Here is a 20,433-nt window from a genome sequence, read left to right as displayed (position 1 = left end):
AAGCAGGTACATAATAAAAACAAGTTAACAAACTAAGGCCCCCCCCTTCCGCCCCCACTAAAAACAGCGTGTTACCATTTATTGCCGTCTGCGTCGTCAGCACAAGAGAGAGTAGCGTAGCCTCTGTGGTCCACCTTGTCCCCAGGAGTCCAGCTGCCTCGTTCTACGTCTGGTAACTCTGTCACCTTACAGAACTCTAACGGGGGACGTGTTTTAGATAACAGGTTTTAACAAACATGACACTAAAATAATCAAAAAGTTTCTGGTGTAAGTAGTACAATAGTTGTGTTTTACATGTTCCACAAGACGGTATTTATATTAACTTTCGTTTCAGACCAATTTGTAAACTTACGATACACAGGAAGGAAGATAGTTGTTGAGTAAGAAGCGTCACCGTTAGCATCAGTTGGTTTGGTGTAAGTTACAGTCACTGTGTAAGTCCCTGTTTTCTTGTTTTCCTCTGCTATCGTGTAAGAGTAGGGCATCTGGGCAGAGTTTATATACTTACAGTTTGGAGTGAGGTATTTAATAATAAGATATTTTATTAAGTTCAGGAGCCCGGGAAGACTTTTAAAAATGAAGTACCCGCGAGAGGTAAAGTATAAAAGGAAGGAATCAGCGACTCACCAAGTTGTCAGTCTCAGTCCCTGAAGTGAAGGTGACTACAACATCAGCGCCTCCTATTTCAAGTTTGCTTGTCTGTGAACTCACACCTGGTCCAACGTACACCTGTACAGAGTATATTAGAGATAAGATAAATATACAATATCACGTGATGTTGCTTCTTCACGCACTAATTATAAACTAACTTGAAACTAACTAGAAACTAAATAAAAGTAACCAGGAACTAACTAGTCACCCACTAGAAACTAACTAGAATCTAACTAGTAACTATTAAGAATATAACTTATAGAAACTAACTAAAAACTTACCTCAAATTTGATAGTGCCCGTCTCTGAGTAGTCAGCAACTCCACTGTTGTCGCTCTCAAAGTACTGTCCAGGATAAGTGGAAGTGATGGACTTAATACCTGACAGAATAGTCGGATTATATCCAAAATTTATAATGCTGTTATCATCGTAACAATATCAGATAAGGCTAGCAACAAAGGGAAAATCTTAATGTTCTGCATAACTCTGCATAACTAATGACTCATCTCCCCTCATAACACCATCCTCAACTTTTCACTTTGATTTCTCCGGCAACCTCCACCAGGGTTGCCACTTGCCATACCCCAAAGGCAGGCAGAGCATCCACATGCTATCCTCTCGTGGGCCATCCAGGCCTAACCTCTCTTCAAAAAATAAAAATTGTTACAAAAACTCAGCTTTACTTTTGTCGACGTAAAACCAACCATAAACTCAATGTTTGTTAACACTTACCGACAATGTAAACTTTAGCTAAATGAGACTCGACAGTCTTGTCAGCGTCAGTTATCATTCTACACCCGTAAGACACTTCGTTGAGAGCATTCGCTCCTGTTATCTTGTAGTTACTTGTGTAGACGTTACGGGTTCCACCTGTAACAGTTATGTAAGATTTGAAACACGAGGTTTTATCGTTTTACTTAAGAATGGACTGAAACTAGAAGTGGCGGTGACATTTGAAATAAAATCATCTCAAGTTATCTTCTGACAATAATATGCCTATAATTATAAAGTTTTGAAAATTACTTAATTAGATAGGAATGGTAAATAAAGCAGTGTTACTAACCACTCTCTTGAACAGCAGCAGGGTTAGTATCAGTATGCACAACGCCATCCCCATTGAACCACTCCACACTGGCTACAGTAACAGGAGTAGTGATGGACGAACAGGACATTGTAGTTTCCTTGCCGATCTCCACAAGCTGGTCTACAGGATCTGTTTGTACCGCTGAGAGAAACAGGCAGTGAGGTGGCGTGTGACGTCATGTCACGTGGCGTGTGACGTCATACAACGTGGCGTGTGACGTCATGCATCGTGACGTGTGACGTCATGTCACGTGGCGTTTGACGGCATGTCACGTAGTGTGTGACGTCATGTCACGTGGTGTGTGACGTCATGTCACGTGGTGTGTGACGTCATGCAACGTGGCGTGTGACGTCATGTCACGTGGTGTGTGAAGTCATGTCACGTGGTGTGTGACGTCATGCAACGTGGCGTGTGACGTCATGTCACGTGGTGTGTGAAGTCATGTCACGTGGTGTGTGACGTCATGCAAAGAGGTGTCATGTTCGTAATATCATCGTTTCTTTGATTAAATTACAAAATAATTAAAAGATCGAATGAAGCTAATGACGATAATATTTAATAAAATGATAACTTACGTATCCCCTATCGACTTACCGAGTTCTGAAAATACAATGAGTTAGATACAAGGATTCCCAGAATTACCCACTTTAATTGTGATCAGTGTTAGGTTTATATAAACTACTAAAGATCGCTCATTACAACAGATAGGAGATGTATATGCCCGGCGCTAATAAACCAGTAAACTCACCAATACACTCAGGCTGAGCAGAAAGAGGGGCAGACCAAGTGAGGACACCGTCATTACAGGCAGCAGCCGGGGACCCCAGCAGACTTTTACCTCCAGTACACTCCAAATTAGATATTGTGCCCATGTGGTCTAGTGGTGTTCCGTCCAGAGCTGTGATATCTGCTACTGCCTCTACTGGACACTTCTCTGGGGGATTTATTTTAGTTTTAAATATCTTAACCATTGTTGGACAGAGAGAATCCAAAATATATTTCTAAGAATTGCTGTTACGTTAGTACTAACCGAATACGTCAATAGAGACAGTACTTTCGATACTACCAGTGTTCTCCACAACCAGCTTGTAAGCCACTGTCTTTCCCGCTACTTTAGTAGCCAGGAACTCTATTTCCACATCCCAGGACTGTGGAATGGTGGAGTTTATTTGAATTATTGAGGAATTCAGAAGCACCTATTCAGCCGATGTTAATTTAAAGAGAGAACTGAATATCTTTAAATTTTAAACTCCATCGAGAATGAACACGAGATGAGAAATATAAAAACATGCTAAATAACATTTTATTGGCGCCCTAATCAGGACCATAGTGTTTTACTACTTACTTGGTCGACTGCATTTTGAGTGGGAGCAGGAGTGTTAGTGATAGGTGTGACGTCGGTATCGTCTCCCTTGTACAGCTTGAATGTGTCCGGGGATGTTGGAGATGTTATCGTAGCTTTTAGTGTGATCGTCTCTCCTACCTCATTGTATGATCCAACTTTAGGTCCTTGTTCCAAACTAACAAAACCTGTGGGAAAGGGTCAAGTTATTTGTTTATAAGGTTCTAAAAATTCAAATTTTCATCCACAATAAACCTGCTTGAAAACGCATTAAAAACCCTCCTGACTTTGAACGAAGACAAAAATACCGAAAGTAGAAAGTGAAAGTGGACGTTACCTTGAACGAAGACGGGGAAAGCCTCACTCTCCAAAGTACCAAGACTGTGAAGGTAGACTACAGTACACTTGTAATCAGCAGCTGCAGTGAAGTCCACTCCACTCAGTATTAGGGTGTTCCCTGTCTCGCCATTTATTGGGTTTGCTCCCTGGGAACAGGAGATATTAGTTTATTGTCATATTGACCTTCTTTAAGTCGCACCTTCTACTCTATAATACTCAATATAAAGATGATAAATTGGGAGATCTGAACAGCGCAGTCCCTTTGTTTCTAGCCCAAACAAGTGAAAGTGAAAGCGAAAGTAAAAGTGAAAGTGAAAGTGTTGTACCTTTGTCCAGGAGTAGGTAGAGGCGACGTCAACAGGGTCACAAGTGAGAGTAGTGTCCCCAGCCTTGTTCACAGGAGAAGTTCCAGTCACCGTTACCTCTGAGAAGGGTAATAAAGGTAATGCCAAGTTATAAGGGTAATATATAATGTGTGTCGGATGATATCCAAGTTGGAAATCATCTTGACAGGCGTGGGACATACTTTAAATACTAATGGGATTAGCCTAGTACTAAAGTAAAACTAACTTAGGAAAGCGAGAAACTAAAAAGTTGTACTTAGTAAAACTAACTGAGGACAGTAAGAGACTAAAATGTTGTACAAAGTAAAACTAACTGAGGACAGTAAGAAATTAAGAAAACAAGAAATTGTAATAAGTAAAACTAACTTAGGACAGTGAGAGTTTGAGCAGCAGTAGATTTAACATCGTCCTCTGAATATCGTCCTGAGCAAGTGTATTCCACTTCATCAGCCTCAGCAACAGAGGTTATTGTATAGGTAGAGGAGGTGGACTCTGATGTATATGTTTCTGTGTTTGCAGTTCCTGTTGGGGTGTATTATGGTAATTTGACATCTTAGTCACAAACCAAATCAAGATCCAATGCATTCTTATCATATAGCTTAATCGTATTTATCCAGTAAAAAAGGTTTGGGTTTACTAGGTTCATAATTAAAATCCTACACAACATATACGAAAATAACAGGACTAAGCCTTCATCAATAATAAGATAATGTTTACAAATATTACCTGCTGGAGTCCATTCAATATCTTCCTTAAGACCGTCACCATGTATAACACATGTGAGTACAGCTTGTGCACCCTTCAGAGCATACAACTTTCCATCAATAACATTTCCAAACACTGTGTCCCTCACATACTGATCCACTTCCACAGAGTTAGTCAGAGAGTTACTGTAGGTCACGGTACACGTTGCTTTTCCGTTGCTCTCCACAGTTGCCCCGGTAACAGTAAACTCACTAGAGGTAGCCGTGTTGGTTGCAGCCTTGGTTAGGGCGTCTCCCTGTACAGACCATGTAGCAGGGGAGTCATCTCCTGTTAGCTCCAAATAGTTACAAGTAAAGGTGATGTCGTCCCCTTTGTTAGCAAACCGTTTAGAGCTGGTGACTCCAGTAGCTCCCAACACAGAGAGAGTCAGGGCGTTGGACTCTGTATCTACACTGTCGGACGTGTAAGTGGACTTACACTTGTAGGTTCCTTCGTGTGTAGCATCTATAACTGACAGAATGACAGCACTGCTGGTAGCACCGTAAGTAGTATGTGCAGCGGCATCTAGAGTGTAGAGACTAGTGTCAGTGAGGATGTTGGTACCCTCATACCACAGTACATCCCCTGTAGCATCACCCGAGAAGGTGCAGCTCAGAGTTACAGGTGCTCCCAGTACCACTGTGCTGGGAGAGTTGAAGTTGGAGGCGGTAGGATTCGCTACGCTGACAGCAAACACTGGAGGTGTTCGCACGTACACTGTGACATCACCCGTCACTTCCACTCCGTTGAAATCTACCTTACATTGGTAGGAGCCCATGTCGGTAGCTGCAGAACTGGCTACAGTGAAGGTGTATTTATCAGTGTTGGCGTTTGTAAGAGCTTTAGGGGCTCCTGCTGTGTCGGTCAGTTGCCAGGTTACGGTAGGAGTGTACGATAAGTCTGCTACGTCCCACGAGATCTTGCAAGAGAGGTCGAACTTAGCTGCTAACACGTTGTACACTGGCACAGCGGTCACTTCTGTTATCCCTGAAATTATGCACTGGTTAGACATGCTACCATATAAGGTAATATCACCACGAGAGATACTTACGGCTACAATCGAAGAGATGATTCTACGAGCAAGTAAGATATTTATGAAAATAACAGTGCGTGATTGACTGACTATTTTTTTTCGTGTTTTTAACAAATCATCTTGCTCCAGAGAGGATGAAAGAGGATTTGCTTTTAGTAAAGCAGTTTCACTACTTTTAATCCTCAGATGTAACCATGGTAACCCTAGTAACTGTGGGTAATGCTTGTAACTGTGGGTAATGATTGTAACTGTGGTAATGCTTGTAACTATGGAAATGCTTGTAACTGTGGGTAATGCTTGTAACTGTGGTAATGCTTGTAACTGTGGTAATGCTTGAAACTATGGAAATGCTTGTAACTCACTGTCGTGTTGTATTTCCGTGTAAATTGACATGTGACCAAAACACAAAGAGAGGGCTGTATTTTACTAATGATGTGACAGAGTAAACATATAGTTTGTTTTAAATATTGTAGCATGTATGTATAATGTGTAAACTGTACAGGATCTAATTATAGAACATACCAGTCAGCTCTATTTCTAATGTGACTGATTCACAACTTTACAATAGTATTTTCACTCTCAAATCACCGACTTAATCGACATCCATCACCCTGCTGGCAAGCATGACCGCGCCTCTTATATTCACTATACTATTTACCCCCTTCACTATTATACCCCCTTTACTATTTACCCCCTTTATTGTTTTTCAGGCATTAAGACTCAGCAGGCAAAAAGAGATGATATTTTACCACAATCCATAATCATGGGTAGAGTGGCCCGCTGCCAGTCTCTCTTTCCCAACCAAAAGGAAATGATATTAATTTGATTGACCGTCTGCAAATGCAAAATTATACCCAGAATGAAATCGGTCGCTCGCTTTTCTTGGGAAAGAGAGACACTGGCAGCGGTCCACTCTACCCATGATTATGGATTTTGGTACATCAATGATACAAGTTTTATTTCATTTTTTGAAAATTTAGACTTATATAATTGAGAATATAATAATTGAGATAAACAAATTCTTTGATTTGACATTAATTGTCAATCCTAACTTATTGAGTATAAAGTACTTACTCATAATTTTGAGCCAGGGCTGAAGTTCTTTCTCCTCAGTAATCTCACTGTATTTCATAGTACAACTATATTGACCCTCATCAGTTGCGTGTTGGGCGTTTGTTAAGGACAATTCACTTGTTATCTCACCATTCTCATAGTTACTTGGGATAGAGATATTAGTTGCTAAGTAACAGTTAGTTGCTAAGTAACAGTTAGTTGCTAAGTAACAGTTAGTTGCTAAGTAACAGTTAGTTGCTAAGTAACAGTTAGTTGCTAAGTAACAGTTAGTTGCTAAGTAACAGTTAGTTGCTAAGTAACAGTTAGTTGCTAAGTAACAGTTAGTTGCTAAGTAACAGTTAGTTGCTAAGTAACAGTTAGTTGCTAAGTAACAGTTAGTTGCTAAGTAACAGTTAGTTGCTAAGTAACAGTTAGTTGCTAAGTAACAGTTAGTTGCTAAGTAACAGTTAGTTGCTAAGTAACAGTTAGTTGCTAAGTAACAGTTAGTTGTTAAGTAACAGTTAGTTGTTAAGTAACAGTTAGTTGTTACGTAACAGTTAGTAGAACACAGCAAGTAAGTATTTACCCAGTATTGACGTTGGAGGAGAGATCCTTGGTGTTCCCGGTCTGTGACCAGGTAACAACACCGGTCTTGCCAGTAAAGGTGCACGTGACCTTAGTGTCACCTCCTTCTCCCACGTATGTAGTGGTTAGTGGCTTGAATCCTGCACAATATTCTGGTTACCAACACCACACACCACACAGATAACCTCTTATTATATAGAAGGAATATAAAGTAGAAATTAAAATCTAGATGGAGGACCAAGTTGAAACATACCTATAACATGGAGATTTCTAATAGAAGAAGCAGCAGTTCCAATAGAGTTGGGGTACGCTGCGTCACACTTGTAAGTACCACTGTGTCCGTCAACTGTTACACTCGACAAAGTTATCACTACTTTTCCTTCCTGAATAACAATTATTATAGTTAGATCTGGTATTCAGATTAGTACTTACCCTACTATTACCAATTACCATGACAACACTACTGTTACCATGACAACACTACTGTTAACATGACAACACTACTGTTACCATGACAACACTACTGTTCCCATGACAACACTACTGTTACCATGACAACACTACTGTTACCATGACAACACTACTGTTACCATGACAACACTACTGTTACCATGACAACACTACTGTTACCATGACAACACTACTGTTACCATGACAACTCTACTGTTACCATGACAACACTACTGGTGCCATGACAACACTACTGGTGCCATGACAACACTACTGTTACCGTGACAACACTAGTGTTACCGTGACAACACTACTGTTACCATGACAACACTACTGTTACCATGACAACACTAATGTTAACATGACAACACTACTGTTACCATAACAACTGCCACCATGAAACTACTTACCGGACTACTGGCTGCGGCGCTGTTATCAGGTGTTCCGGTAGAGATAGCTGCCCCACCGTTAGTAGCAGTAGCAGTCCAGGTGACAGCGGGGGCTGCTTGGTCTGATGGGTTGGAGTAGAGACATGTAAACTTTACATCAGAACCTTCAAACGCGTAGTCGTTCTCAGCTTTAAACTCTGTAGCGTCAGTGCTGATTGTAGCGGCTGGGATGATGAGTGTAAGGGCTACACAACTGCTAATGTCTTTTAACTTTACTTTAAGGAGTTTTTAAACTCTAAAGAAGCTTCTCAATGAACGCGTTATAGAGCGATATTGTCACTGCTACTAACACAACTGCAGTTGTATAATAGCGATAGCTAATAGAACTGTATATAGTTCTGTAAAGTAGCTGCACAGTGCATTTAGTCTTGTTTTTGAAGGGAAGTGTAATTTGTTAGTAGCTAGATGTTAGCGCATGAATGTTGTTAGTTGTTGTTAGTTTTAGGTTATAGTTGTTTTTTATGGACAAAGATGGTCATGAGGAACAAGTTTGATAATCTCCTAATTCTAGGGTCACTGCAACAATCTCGGAATCAAAGCAAACACCCGAAGTCTTTTACGTGAAATTGCGATTTGTTCGAAATAATATCCCTACACCGTATTGAAATGGTTGAATGTTTTTAAATGAGATATGTGGCAAGGTGGTAAGGTTGTAATAGCACGATAACTTACAATCAAGTACTGAGGCTTCTGAGGAATGGATATTTAAAAGTAGTCACGAAGTTTACAGATTAAGTTGAGTTTCAAGTAACTTTAATAGTCACGAAGTTTACAGATTAAGTTGAGTTTCAAGTAACTTTAATAGTCACGAAGTTTACAGATTAAGTAAAGCACACAGACTGAACTGAGTTTTATGTAACTCAGCGACTACTATTTATCGATCTTTGAATGCAGTATGATAGTACTGACAAACCATCTGTCAGAGATAAGGATCAAATGTAAGACAATTAACCTCTATTGTTACCATGGCAACACTACTGCAAATGTTAATCACTAACCTAGTATCTCGAGCTCAGCATCTTCTGTGTACTGGTTCATCACAGCCAATCCATCACATTCAGGAGCTAGGTTGAGCTCGACATAAAAACCGACAGGAGTACTAGCAGACACAGTTTTAATTAATAAACTAAGGGTATAAGGTCCGTTATCAGCGCTGACGTCACCCACTACAGTATAATCTGCACCAGTGACCAGTTCATCGCCCGCTTCGTTCGACCACTTAGCTGCTAGAGGCTTCTGTCCAGTAAAAGTGGTCGTCAATATAATGTCCGTATCCCCGATAAGAACGTACTTCTTCGGTATAGGAGCCAGATCTGGTTAGAAAGGTTTGTCAGTAATAATACAACTTTCAACTATCTGAACAGAACAAGCACTAAAGTACGAAACGAAACACAATATTTACTACCCCGCTCGTATGCGACAAAGATATTGCATAAAATATACCTAAATAATTTACACAATACGGTGCCCATGTCTGAGCGGCTCTCCACAAAAACTTTCTCTCCTCCTCAGAGCAGAGAGTTTTTTAAAAATCTATAAACTGGGATCTCATAAAAATTTAAGAACCAATAATATTTGTATTATCATTGATTTGTGAGAGAAAGGAAATGATTAAAAATCCATCTCACTAACCGACTACAGTAAGGGATCTAGCATCAGTCTTCTTGGATATTTGCAGATAGTCCGGCTCAGTGTAAGTAGCCACACAGTAAAAGCTCCCAGCTTGGGTGCTTGATGCCTTATCTACAGTCATGATGGACTTGAAGATGATTCCATCTTTAGATCCTTGCACTACGTAATTGTCTCCGTCCTGGTAAATGAGGGGTAAGTAAGGGGTAAATGAGGGGTAATTGAGGATTGGGAGCTATAACGTGTGGTAAACTAACTTCTCATCACTTAGTGGAACTCAGTTAGAAGTATTGCTTAGATAAAGGAGCTCCGATAACAGGAAGTTAGTTTTATGTATTACAAAGCTCAGCGAGTATTACAGCACCACACAAATCTAATCAATAACTGGTACAATAAAGTGCAACAATAAAATCAATAAAACAATCTTTTAATTTACGAATACATGCGACCAAGTCCAATGCGAAACTGGACACATGAACACTCATACTGTCACAATCATACATTCCAATAACATTCCAACGTACAGGTAAACACACGTGTAGCATATTGTGTGTTGTGGTGTAGATAGTGTTAGAATACGATATCAACCTCGAGAAGAAGAAGGAGAAAAAGAAGGAGAAACACAGATTCAAATTTGGCTAGTTTCCTATACTGGATGAGCTTTATTTAGAAGCGTGTTGGCTGGGGAGGTATGAGAATGAGTTTGAGCAGAAAGCTTTAATCAGATAGAATTTGCACAAGGGTGACCAAACACGTGCACAAGGATGACCGAGCATTCATTTTAGGAGAATTGTAATCTGGTTTTATCACGTGATTAGAGATAGTGGGGGGTTTTGAGTGGAGGTATGTTTAACAACATTCCCCATAACCCCAATACAAAGGGGAACCTTATATTAGGGGAACCTTATATTAGGGGAACCTTATATTAGGGGAACCTTATATTAAGGGAACCTTATATATCCAGGGGATTACAAATGAAAAGTGAGATCCTTGCCCCTCTTCTATTGGGTAGTGAAGAGTAACAAGTCAAGAAAACAACAGAGATCTATCATGCACAGATACTATACGAGTCTTATATTCTTCAACGTGTTACCGTAGTAACACAACCTGAGTAACGTCCACTCACCAAAAGTTGCTGAGAGGTGGCAAGGTGTCATTACATATTATTAGTAACATATTAGCATAGAGATTAACTTATGAACACATTAATTATTAGCAATAAATTTAGCAGTGCTTTATAATAGCGGAATAATTGCTATATGGGAAACAAACATTTGATTTGACATTAATTACAAACAACTTTAAATGGTATTTAATCAAGTAAAAAATTAGTAGCTGAATTATCTAAATAAATTTAAAACACATCTCAGCTACATATATAAGAGTGGCGGTTAAAAACAACTGGCAGGGTGCCAACTGTACCTCAACGAGCGTGTCCCCGGCCTCTGAGACCTTGTGCCAGGTTACTGTTGGTCCGTTAGTGATACTGTCTGGGAAACTGGCTGTACATTCGAACTCAATGTCTTTTCCATCTTCAGTACACTTGTCAGCAGCGTCCATCGTCACTACGTAGGCTGGAGGGGAATGTACATTATAAGACTTAAATATATATGTTATTTATACTGATAATTAACTCAAAAGTAAGGTAAACATTAAATAACTCAGAAGTAAGGTAAAAATCAAATAACTCAGAAGTAAGGTAAACATTAATTAACTCAGAAGTAAGGTAAACATTGATTAACTCAGAAGTCAGAAGTAACATACGTGAGGATGAGAGGGAGATGGCCTCGCTCTTATACAGCTCTGATTTATCACTGGTTTTAAACACCTTACACACAAATTTAGTGTCTGTCCAGCCGGCGGGAAAGGCGTTTATGGTTAAGTACTTGTAGAGACTTCCATCCTTGGTTTCTGCCGTCACTGCCATGAAAGCTTCGTCATTAGCGTCGGTAGTTTCGGCATCTTTTGTCCTGATATGATTTGATCTCAACAGGACGGGTCATACGTATTAAATTAACTAAAATGACTAACTGATCAAGCCAAGGAATAGGTTGAAAGTTAGTATCGTAGTATCGTGATGATGAAGATAAAGTAAAAATATTTGCGAAGGAGCGGTTTTCTACCAGGTAAAAGTCTCTGAAGCGTCGATGGTTCCCGAAAAAGCACAGGTCAGAACAGCTTGTGATCCTTCTGCCTGAATGACACTGGTGTCTCCACCTGCATCTTGGGGCTGCACGGAGAATCCTGGGCAGGTTTATATTATTAGCAGAATTAAATACCTTGGCATTAAATTCTGATATGATCATATATTATATAGAAAAGATGGACAAAAGTTTCGTCATAAGACCAGTAATGATAATAACAAATATTTTTACATTCATAATTTCATAGGCACTAAAAATACCCACCTTTTATTGCAACAACGGTTGTAAAGGTTTTAGTTAACATTTGGGTGCCGGTCAGGTCTGACACGGTGACAGTTGCTACATAAGTGCCCTTATCTTCCAGAGTTACACTGGCTATTGTCACAGACGAGCTCTTGTACGCCAGTCCCGTTACAGTTGTGTCACTGGGAAGTGCGGTTGTTACAGTTACGTCACTGTAACAGTATAGCGTAATATACGAAAATATATCCGGTCAGTGCGATTCGGTAACTAATATCACTGTAAGTGATATTCGTTCAATAATCGAACGAACGCGTTTGTCATGGTAACAGTAACACTTACGAATATTACCTGTTTTGGGCAGTGTTGTAAGTACTGCCGTCCTTTGTCCAGGCGAAGCTGTAAGTAGAAGCATCATCCAGACTGACCAAAGCTGCCAAAGTGAGAGCTGCTCCGACGTCAGTATCTATGTTGGCTGCAGGTTCCACTGCTTTCATGAACACTACAGTAGTTGAGTCGGCAGACAGCTCCTTCTCGCTTATATCACTGTAAACCTGCAGTGGGGTTCAGTCAACGTCATCATTCAATAACACCAAGATATGCTCTGAAAAACTTCTTATATACAAGGTTTTATCAAGACACTTATTTTACTTCGGAGTATTCCAACAGCCACATTGTTACACAAGTGCAACCAGCCAATTACATGAAGCCGAAGGATTTGTTTTTGCCAGTTACGGTTAGGGTAGTGTGTACCATACTTTCTTCGCCCGAGACTTTGCTGCAATGTGCAGCTCCTCATTTAACCCTCACACCCGATTTCTCGAGTATTCGGCTGAGTAGACCGGGGGCTGCATAGACCACTCAGGATCCTTAGCTGAACGTCGACGACGCTCACACCACGACCAGGCAGACAGTGGGATTCGAACCCGCAACCTTACGATTGCAAAGCTGGCGTTCTAACCAACTGTGCTACCTGGCCTTAAAATAATATCTATCAGACCTCTAATGTTTTACAGAGAAATATCTACCAGTGCAAACCTGCATGTCACAAGACAGCTCAAATCGGCCAGAAGTAGCGGCACTTGTTACACTGAACTCTGGTTTCTCGTTTTTATTAGTAGCGTCGCAGGTCCCTGTATTGGCAACTGGGCCTGAAACATGGAACCGGTTATATACAGTTCGAAACATAATTTAAGCAAACAATCAAAACAATGCAGGATTCGATACTGAGTTACAATAAACGATGTAGGAAACGAGACACGAGTCTAAAAAGAGTGAGAAATGTGAGATAAGTGTCCACTTACTGACGGTGAGCCCGGTAGGAACAGGATCTCTGACTTCAATAAGGTGGGGATCTACTGTACTCTCTCCTACACACGTGATACTGGCAGTCTCGCCCAGGAACTTGTACACTGCTACGTCTGGTGTCGTCGTCACCTCTGAGAGAGATAGCAGTGTTTAAACACAAGGAAATATTTTATAACGCTGCAGCTTTTCTATATCACAGACCCGTAAAATGATAAAATCAAATTTGTACTTGTATGAAGCCAACGCAATAGTCACTGCTAAGAAGTGATGATAAAACTTACTGAAGCACTCATTTTTGATTTCTGCTGTCTGCAGGCCGTCTGTACAGGTCTGGGTGAATTTATTTTCGTTCTTGAAGGTGTGTCCCTGATCACAGAGCAAGGTGAACACGCTCCCCACCTCCACTGTGGTTCCGTCAGACTTCGCCACTCCAGATATCGTATACTGACTGTTTTCTGATGCGGCAGGTAGCGTGCACAAAACTGGGGAGGGTGTGGTTACTTTGGGGATGAAAGCGAATGTAAGAGTGAAAGTGAAGTAAGAGTGACGATAAGGGTGAAAGTAGGAGCGTGAAGTGAAAAATGATAACTGCAAAAGTACTCACTTTTACAATCATCTGCAGCCGTGGACCCTGTCAACAAAGTGCTCTTAGGGCTGACACAAGCTGTACACTCAGTTTGTTTAGACGCTGCATTGTATGTTCCCAAAGCGCACTCTACGCACTTGGGAGTTGTAGCTCCGTCTCCGTACATGCCCTCAGGACACTCCACTGAAATATCATACAGTAAAACCTCTCTACATCGGGCTCCTCCGGGAAAACTAGAATAATATAGATGGACAGTTTTACTTTTGGCTCCTTTTAGTTGGGCCAACAAAACTTTGCTTAATAGTTAATCAGCCTTTGGATAATAAGTTAGATACTATAAAGGATATCTCAATTGAACTGACCGCAGTTATCTCCATTGCTAGAAACACCCTCTCCATCTTCGCAAGCAGAAGTTACGGGATCTTCTGTATCGAAATCATCGAAGTTGATATCTCTCCTTTGCCTAGAGTGTTTGCTTTCTGATAATCTACTGGCCAAGTCCACAAGATCATCTCCTGCTCGACTGTCAGATACTGTGAACACTGACTCTATAGTAACCTGCGGGTGCGTTAACTGTGTACTTGTAGTATGAATTTGGACCCACAATCTGCTATCTTTCATTTTACCTCCATAGATTATTGTCATCAGTTTCATTACTTAAATAAAAGCTAGAAAGTATAATTTGATGACCAACCTTGAAAGGAGATGAACACGTGAAAGACATGCCCTTTAAGACGCAAGTTTGCTCCTTCATACACAGCGCCTGTGAGAGGTACCGCAAGAGAAGACTGTGCCTTTCTGCCACTTTCTCCTTAGTGCACTCAAGTCCACTGTGTGTAGTCTTTATGTGTGTGGTCAGAGGTTGCTTCTCTGGAGAAGGAAGGATTTTATAACTAATACTTGCTATGGCTTGTCAGTTGTCACAAGAAACAAGAATTTAAGACAGACGAGATAATAATTTTCTAACATCAAATTCTAATATAACATCCCGAGATAAAGCATCCATGCTGGGTGTCAAACCCAAAACCTCGTGCGCCTTCATCCTACACTGTACTTACCTACACACTTAGGCAAGGAAGCAATTTCGAAGAAGCCATCACTGTCACATAAAGCCGATGTTCTGCCAACCAGTTCGTGTTTATCTGTGTCCAAACATCTGAAATTGTAGACTCCTTCTCCACCTTTCGTTACGTCTCCATGTTCTGGGATTGCGCTGCACGGGACTTTTGCAGCAACTGAATAAGGTCATAAGGGTTACTGTGGTTATTAGGGTTACAACAGTTACTGTGGTCGCATTCAAGACACGGCAAATAAATTGAAACCTGTTAAAGCAGTTAGACAGAATTTTGGAAATGAAAAGAAAATATTAGAAAATATATAAAGGATAGTGAAAGTGAAACCTATTAGAACAGTTATAAAGGATATTGAAAGCGAAACCTATTAGAACACTTAAACAGGACAGTGAAAGTGAAACCTGTTAGAGCAGTTAAACAGGATAGCAGTAGTAAAAAGGAGGCGACCATCCGGTGTATGTCAGATTGAGAGATTTCACCCTTCCAAACTCTTCAATTACACATTTTTTTCTAATTGAGTAGATTGTGGTTAGTTTTACATACTTAAAAATTCATATCAATCTGTTAATGTTCATAATCTGCAAACAATCATGAAATTATGATAAACGATTAAAATTATTTTTGAATACAGCGACTAATCAACTTCATTACTCTTTTCTATGTATTTGCGAACCTTTAAAGCCCTATATTGACATATTATTGATGCGTCACGAGATTTAAAATAACTTAACCTGAAGTCGATATGAAAGCGTCTAATAGGAGAATACGCAGTTTATAACTTATAAAAGCAATGCATTAACAAGCAGATCTCTCAAAAGCGCTGTAAATGTATTCACAGTTATCTGGTGACAAGGAACTTGACAAAATCTGAAAATTATTCGACAGAATGCGAACTAAGTACGACGAGCACTAAAATCTAAATAACGGCAGAGAAGCGTAAACAAAGGATTATAAGTATAACATTACCCTACATTAACATAACGGCAGAGAAGCGTAAACAAAGGAATATTGGTTTAAAACAATCCCGAAGAGCAATGTAATCAAATGATATGAGACTACAGTAAATCAGGAAAGCAAAGGAGCGGGGGCTATATTTAAGTATTATAAAAGAGGAATGGTAAATGAATTAGATGCTAGGGGTGTAAACAAGGTATTCACTTCCTCAAGTGAGCCCAGGTATTCTGGTATTGCTCTAGTCTACATTATCATAAGAGTTAGATCCAGTCCGGCAGTCCTTAGCTTGAGAATGAAATTCCACGACTACATTGTGGACTACACAGTGTTTCTTGTGTGTCGTCGATCTCATGTGGTTCCGTGATTAAGCTTTGTGAGCGTCTGCTAATGTGACATCACTTAATATCACCAGTGTAAGAAGCAATCTTTTAGTGAGATACATGATGTGAAATACAGCTGTCGGGCTACCTTGGTGTTTCAAGAACGTTTCACCAAATGTGGAAAAAACTAAAAGTATATCTTTTACATTCCACATTAAAAAATGTTACCGCTATCTTAGAGTGGTCATCTTGACCACAGCCCCCTACGAATAAGACGATGTAGGTTTATATTCTATTTGGTTTTGGTTTTGGTTTAGGGAGCAAACTCAACACACAAGTCCAGGTGCGAGGTATACAGGATGGTCTAGGATTGCATTCTTTACTCATCTTTTGAATAATGAATCCAGACAATGCCTCAAAATTACTTGACGTGGGGCGGCTAATTTGGCAAATTGTTCAGATTCAGCCTTAGGCTTAACTGCGGCGTTTTTTCAACATGTGAGGCGATTTTAATGAGGTCATGTTTATGGAGGATAGTAATACAAATTAGTCTGTCTACAAATTAGTCTGTCTGCTTGAAAAATATTCGTCACGCTTTTACCACGTATCATGCAAAAAATCGCCGCACTCAAGCCGCAAAATTCTCCATATATTTGCCGCACATTACGCAAATTTTAAGCAGGTGCGGAATCACACTATTTGCAAAGTTTGTTGGAGGGTCAAAACTCATTTGGGGTTACTTTTCGGATATAGATAAGTAATATAAGAGATAAAACCAATAATGAGCAACTTTGATTTGCAGAGTAATTCTTGGATTAGAGAGAATGACAAAAACTTTAAAATATGTCGAATAATAAATTAGTCACAGTCACAAACCACCACAGTTTATAATTACTCCAAGGTATTCCACACAAACAGGCCATGTTTTAAACAAAAAAGAGAATTATTCCAAAATATCAGGTATAAATTCCCCGGCTAAGCGACGAATAGGGGGACTGGGGAACTGCACTATTTTTACTATATCAATATCATATCGTTATGATATTCTGAATTAACGTGTTGTGAAAGAATGCGGTGTAAAAAAGGAATGTTGCTAGCAGCTAACGAATTTAATTTCTCGTGACGTTGCACTAAGGACTGGAGGATAGTCTTAGTGTCTATATATATATTATATACTCTTGTTAGTGGCCGGGACACCTTCAAAGTAGATGTTAGACTAAACCGTCTGGTTTTTAGAAAATCATTTTGTCATTATCCTCGTAACGCATTTATAGTGATCCATCTACCACCTTCTACCGCACACACCTAAAGTCGGTGACTAGTACCTTGGACAATGGATATTCAAGATCACAACAACACAGAAAATACTGTCTGCCATACTATCTGCCTGAACTCTATCCACAGGTCAGTCAGTTCTCACTCTGTTGAAATTTGTTTGACTGTCTAGTTTTCTAGTCTCTAGTTTTCTTAGGAATAGGGGCGGTAGTTGAGTGTGTCCCATATTCTAGCGTCCTAGTTCGGAGAAAAAGGTTCAAATGACCGGGAACTAGATATTTCTGTTTTAAGTAACTGGGAACTGGATATATCTGTTTAAATAAATGGTCCGAAATGTAAAACTAAAATGGAATGAGTTATTTAAGTTATTAAAATCGACAACAAGCTGTTCCGACTTCCGAGGGACATGACTTTACAATAATGGCTGTAATAACTTGTGAATTTACAAATGCACAGGATTTTTAATTTTACACACTCTGGTGCTCGCCAAAGGCTCTCACACGGAATATAATAGGGATTATCGACCTCTCTTATTAAACCATTGTTTGAATTCTGCTCCAGTAGCTGAGAGGTTTTGTGTGGGATAAGTATAGTACCATCATTCTTGTTGAAGTTTTAGTTTTATATTGGATAAGAATAAAAAATAACCTATAAATTTAAGTTCTATCTGAAATAGATATATATTTTATGAGAAATCGTTTGATCTCAGGGTTCTTCGTTTGTCCCTAAAAATAACTAAAAATTTAACAATTTAAACAATAAAGTTGACGTATATGTATACTAGTAGATAATGACGATACATCGGACAAAAGATGACGACTGGGACCCATATTCACGTGTATGTAGATAATTGTACTACCCTACCAGTAAGTAAGTAACAAGTAAGTTTCCAGTTCAGGATTCGGGATTGTAAAAACTAAGTGTATTGATTCCAACGCAATACTAGCCCCCTCTCCAACCCTCCTGGCTCCTCTCCAACAGAAATAAACCAAGCAGGGACACCGAGAGTCACTTACACATGTACTCTCCCTGGAGTAATTACTAATAAAACATGAGAGAGTGACTAATAAAACATGAGAGAGTGACTAATAAAACATGAGAGAGTGACCCGTCCTTGTGGTGGGAGAGGTATAGCCACAATGAGATGTATTCAGGGTAGAGGATTATGACGGCCGGGGCTTGTGAATTCTAAATTTATGGAAATCACCGAGTGAGCGAACTGAGATGAGCAGAGAGATTTGGTCGGATAAAGAGCTTTGAAGTGCCATTCTGTATACTTTAAATCCTGTTTAACAAAATTTTATACAACTGGATTTGAGATAAAGTGATTTTCAGGGAATGATTAAATAACAAATATTATATAATATAGCTATTAAAAAACATTATGCGATACAATTATGTAAATTTGATACCTAAAGTATCTATTTTGAACAACTATCAGGTTCTTGGGGGATAAATAGTAAATTAGCAGGCAATACCTCTAAGTTTCGATACCTCTAAGTTTGGACCACGTCTCAAGGAAAAACGGCAATGCCCAGTATAACACGGTATTACAAATTACTATAAGTGTATATATATAAAATGTTCCCGGTTAAGAGTACTAAGGTACTGTGTATTGGATAGAGTGAGAGCCATTGTCCATAATACTGCAGGTAGTGACCAATAATGGCCCATTTAATTCAGACGTCACGTCCGTCAGACTTCTTAAAGGCGCGCGCGATCATTATTGATGTTCACCAAGAAACTGTTTTTTGGCCTTTGTGTTGATGAACACATGTGCGCGTTACAAATATGTGAACTAAAATTTCTGTGTAATAGATGTTTTAGACAATAATTTACAGAATACCACATAACATGATTTCATGTGCATAAGTTAGATCCTTTTATCCAGCGAATAAAAACGTGCAGACATGATCGTAGATAAATAATCTTGTTCGGTGATATGCAGAAATGATATGTGTGGCATTTTTACAATTTGGCGGGACATTTTTATAATTTCCTTACAATCTTGCAAAAACTCCTCTTCCTGTGTAAAAAAAGCCTCAGAATCAACAAATTGTTCAATACAGAAAGGTCGTAGAACAACAATAACTTTGTGTACAATAATAAACAATGCACAAACCCTACTTACGATTTCCAAAACGAAATACATCATCGCACGTCGCACATGCACAAACCTTTCTTAAACTGAGAGTAAAATATGTTTTTGCGAAACCTGTACAAGCTCGAGAAAAATAGCGAAATAAATCATAAAAAATATCAACCAATAGAATCTGTGTAAAGGAGGTCAAGTAAGTGCAATTTCAGATGGCTCAACCTGCTATGCAAGTAAGCTGACACAAGCACTTTCGTAAGAATAGTTGAATAAATTTACCACGCTGGTAAATGTTTATGAATGTTGCGAAATATCTAGAAATAATACAGGAATATACTATCGATGACTCAAAAAGAGCCGAAATGCAAACGAAGTTTGACATTATTTTCATAAATAACGAACGGTAAATAAATGTTTTCACTGACAATTACATTTTCCTTGTGATAAAACGAACAAGCAACTAAATCAGAATTGTAAACAACAAGTTGATAGCTTAGTAGTATATTAAGTAATTAGTCATAGTTTTACGCAACATATTACACTGCAACAAGTTGATAGCTTAGTAGTATATTTAGTAATTAGTTATAGTTTTATGCAACATATTACACTGCAACAAGTTGATAGCTTAGTAGTATATTTAGTAATTAGTTATAGTTTTATGCAACATATTGTCACTGCAACAAGTTGATAGCTTAGTAGTATATTTAGTAATTAGTTATAGTTTTACGCAACACAT

At 39.2% G+C, this 20,433-nt stretch overlaps 1 protein-coding gene across 1 annotated transcript in view; it reads right to left on the bottom strand.

Annotated features, from left to right (window-relative positions):
* The window catches only part of LOC134815420 (uncharacterized), a 28,572-nt gene extending 13,007 nt beyond the window's left edge, over positions 1-15,565 (bottom strand). Inside the window, exons 1-33 of the mRNA XM_063823955.1 lie at positions 15,455-15,565; positions 15,039-15,215; positions 14,675-14,850; positions 14,343-14,538; positions 13,999-14,163; positions 13,676-13,876; positions 13,391-13,525; positions 13,125-13,237; positions 12,438-12,640; positions 12,111-12,271; positions 11,826-11,946; positions 11,467-11,672; positions 11,125-11,276; positions 9,706-9,883; positions 9,072-9,386; positions 8,035-8,237; positions 7,428-7,557; positions 7,176-7,314; positions 6,611-6,753; positions 4,486-5,490; positions 4,126-4,281; positions 3,742-3,839; positions 3,414-3,561; positions 3,080-3,264; positions 2,765-2,882; positions 2,483-2,668; positions 2,329-2,334; positions 1,714-1,875; positions 1,383-1,520; positions 933-1,030; positions 628-729; positions 353-485; positions 76-196 (exon numbers count right to left, since the gene is read on the bottom strand). Coding sequence (XP_063680025.1) covers positions 76-196; positions 353-485; positions 628-729; positions 933-1,030; positions 1,383-1,520; positions 1,714-1,875; positions 2,329-2,334; positions 2,483-2,668; positions 2,765-2,882; positions 3,080-3,264; positions 3,414-3,561; positions 3,742-3,839; positions 4,126-4,281; positions 4,486-5,490; positions 6,611-6,753; positions 7,176-7,314; positions 7,428-7,557; positions 8,035-8,237; positions 9,072-9,386; positions 9,706-9,883; positions 11,125-11,276; positions 11,467-11,672; positions 11,826-11,946; positions 12,111-12,271; positions 12,438-12,640; positions 13,125-13,237; positions 13,391-13,525; positions 13,676-13,876; positions 13,999-14,163; positions 14,343-14,538; positions 14,675-14,850; positions 15,039-15,215; positions 15,455-15,503 — 5,819 coding nt within the window. The 5' untranslated portion in view covers positions 15,504-15,565. The remainder of the gene's footprint in view (positions 1-75; positions 197-352; positions 486-627; positions 730-932; positions 1,031-1,382; positions 1,521-1,713; positions 1,876-2,328; positions 2,335-2,482; positions 2,669-2,764; positions 2,883-3,079; positions 3,265-3,413; positions 3,562-3,741; positions 3,840-4,125; positions 4,282-4,485; positions 5,491-6,610; positions 6,754-7,175; positions 7,315-7,427; positions 7,558-8,034; positions 8,238-9,071; positions 9,387-9,705; positions 9,884-11,124; positions 11,277-11,466; positions 11,673-11,825; positions 11,947-12,110; positions 12,272-12,437; positions 12,641-13,124; positions 13,238-13,390; positions 13,526-13,675; positions 13,877-13,998; positions 14,164-14,342; positions 14,539-14,674; positions 14,851-15,038; positions 15,216-15,454) is intronic.
* Positions 15,566-20,433: the final 4,868 nt, after the last annotated feature.

The sequence above is a fragment of the Bolinopsis microptera genome, chromosome 5 (assembly GCF_026151205.1).
Source record: "Bolinopsis microptera isolate Bmic1 chromosome 5, MBARI_Bmic_1.0, whole genome shotgun sequence".
In the NCBI taxonomy this organism is placed as follows: domain Eukaryota; kingdom Metazoa; phylum Ctenophora; class Tentaculata; order Lobata; family Bolinopsidae; genus Bolinopsis; species Bolinopsis microptera.
This window is presented reverse-complemented; position numbering and strand designations above follow the sequence as displayed.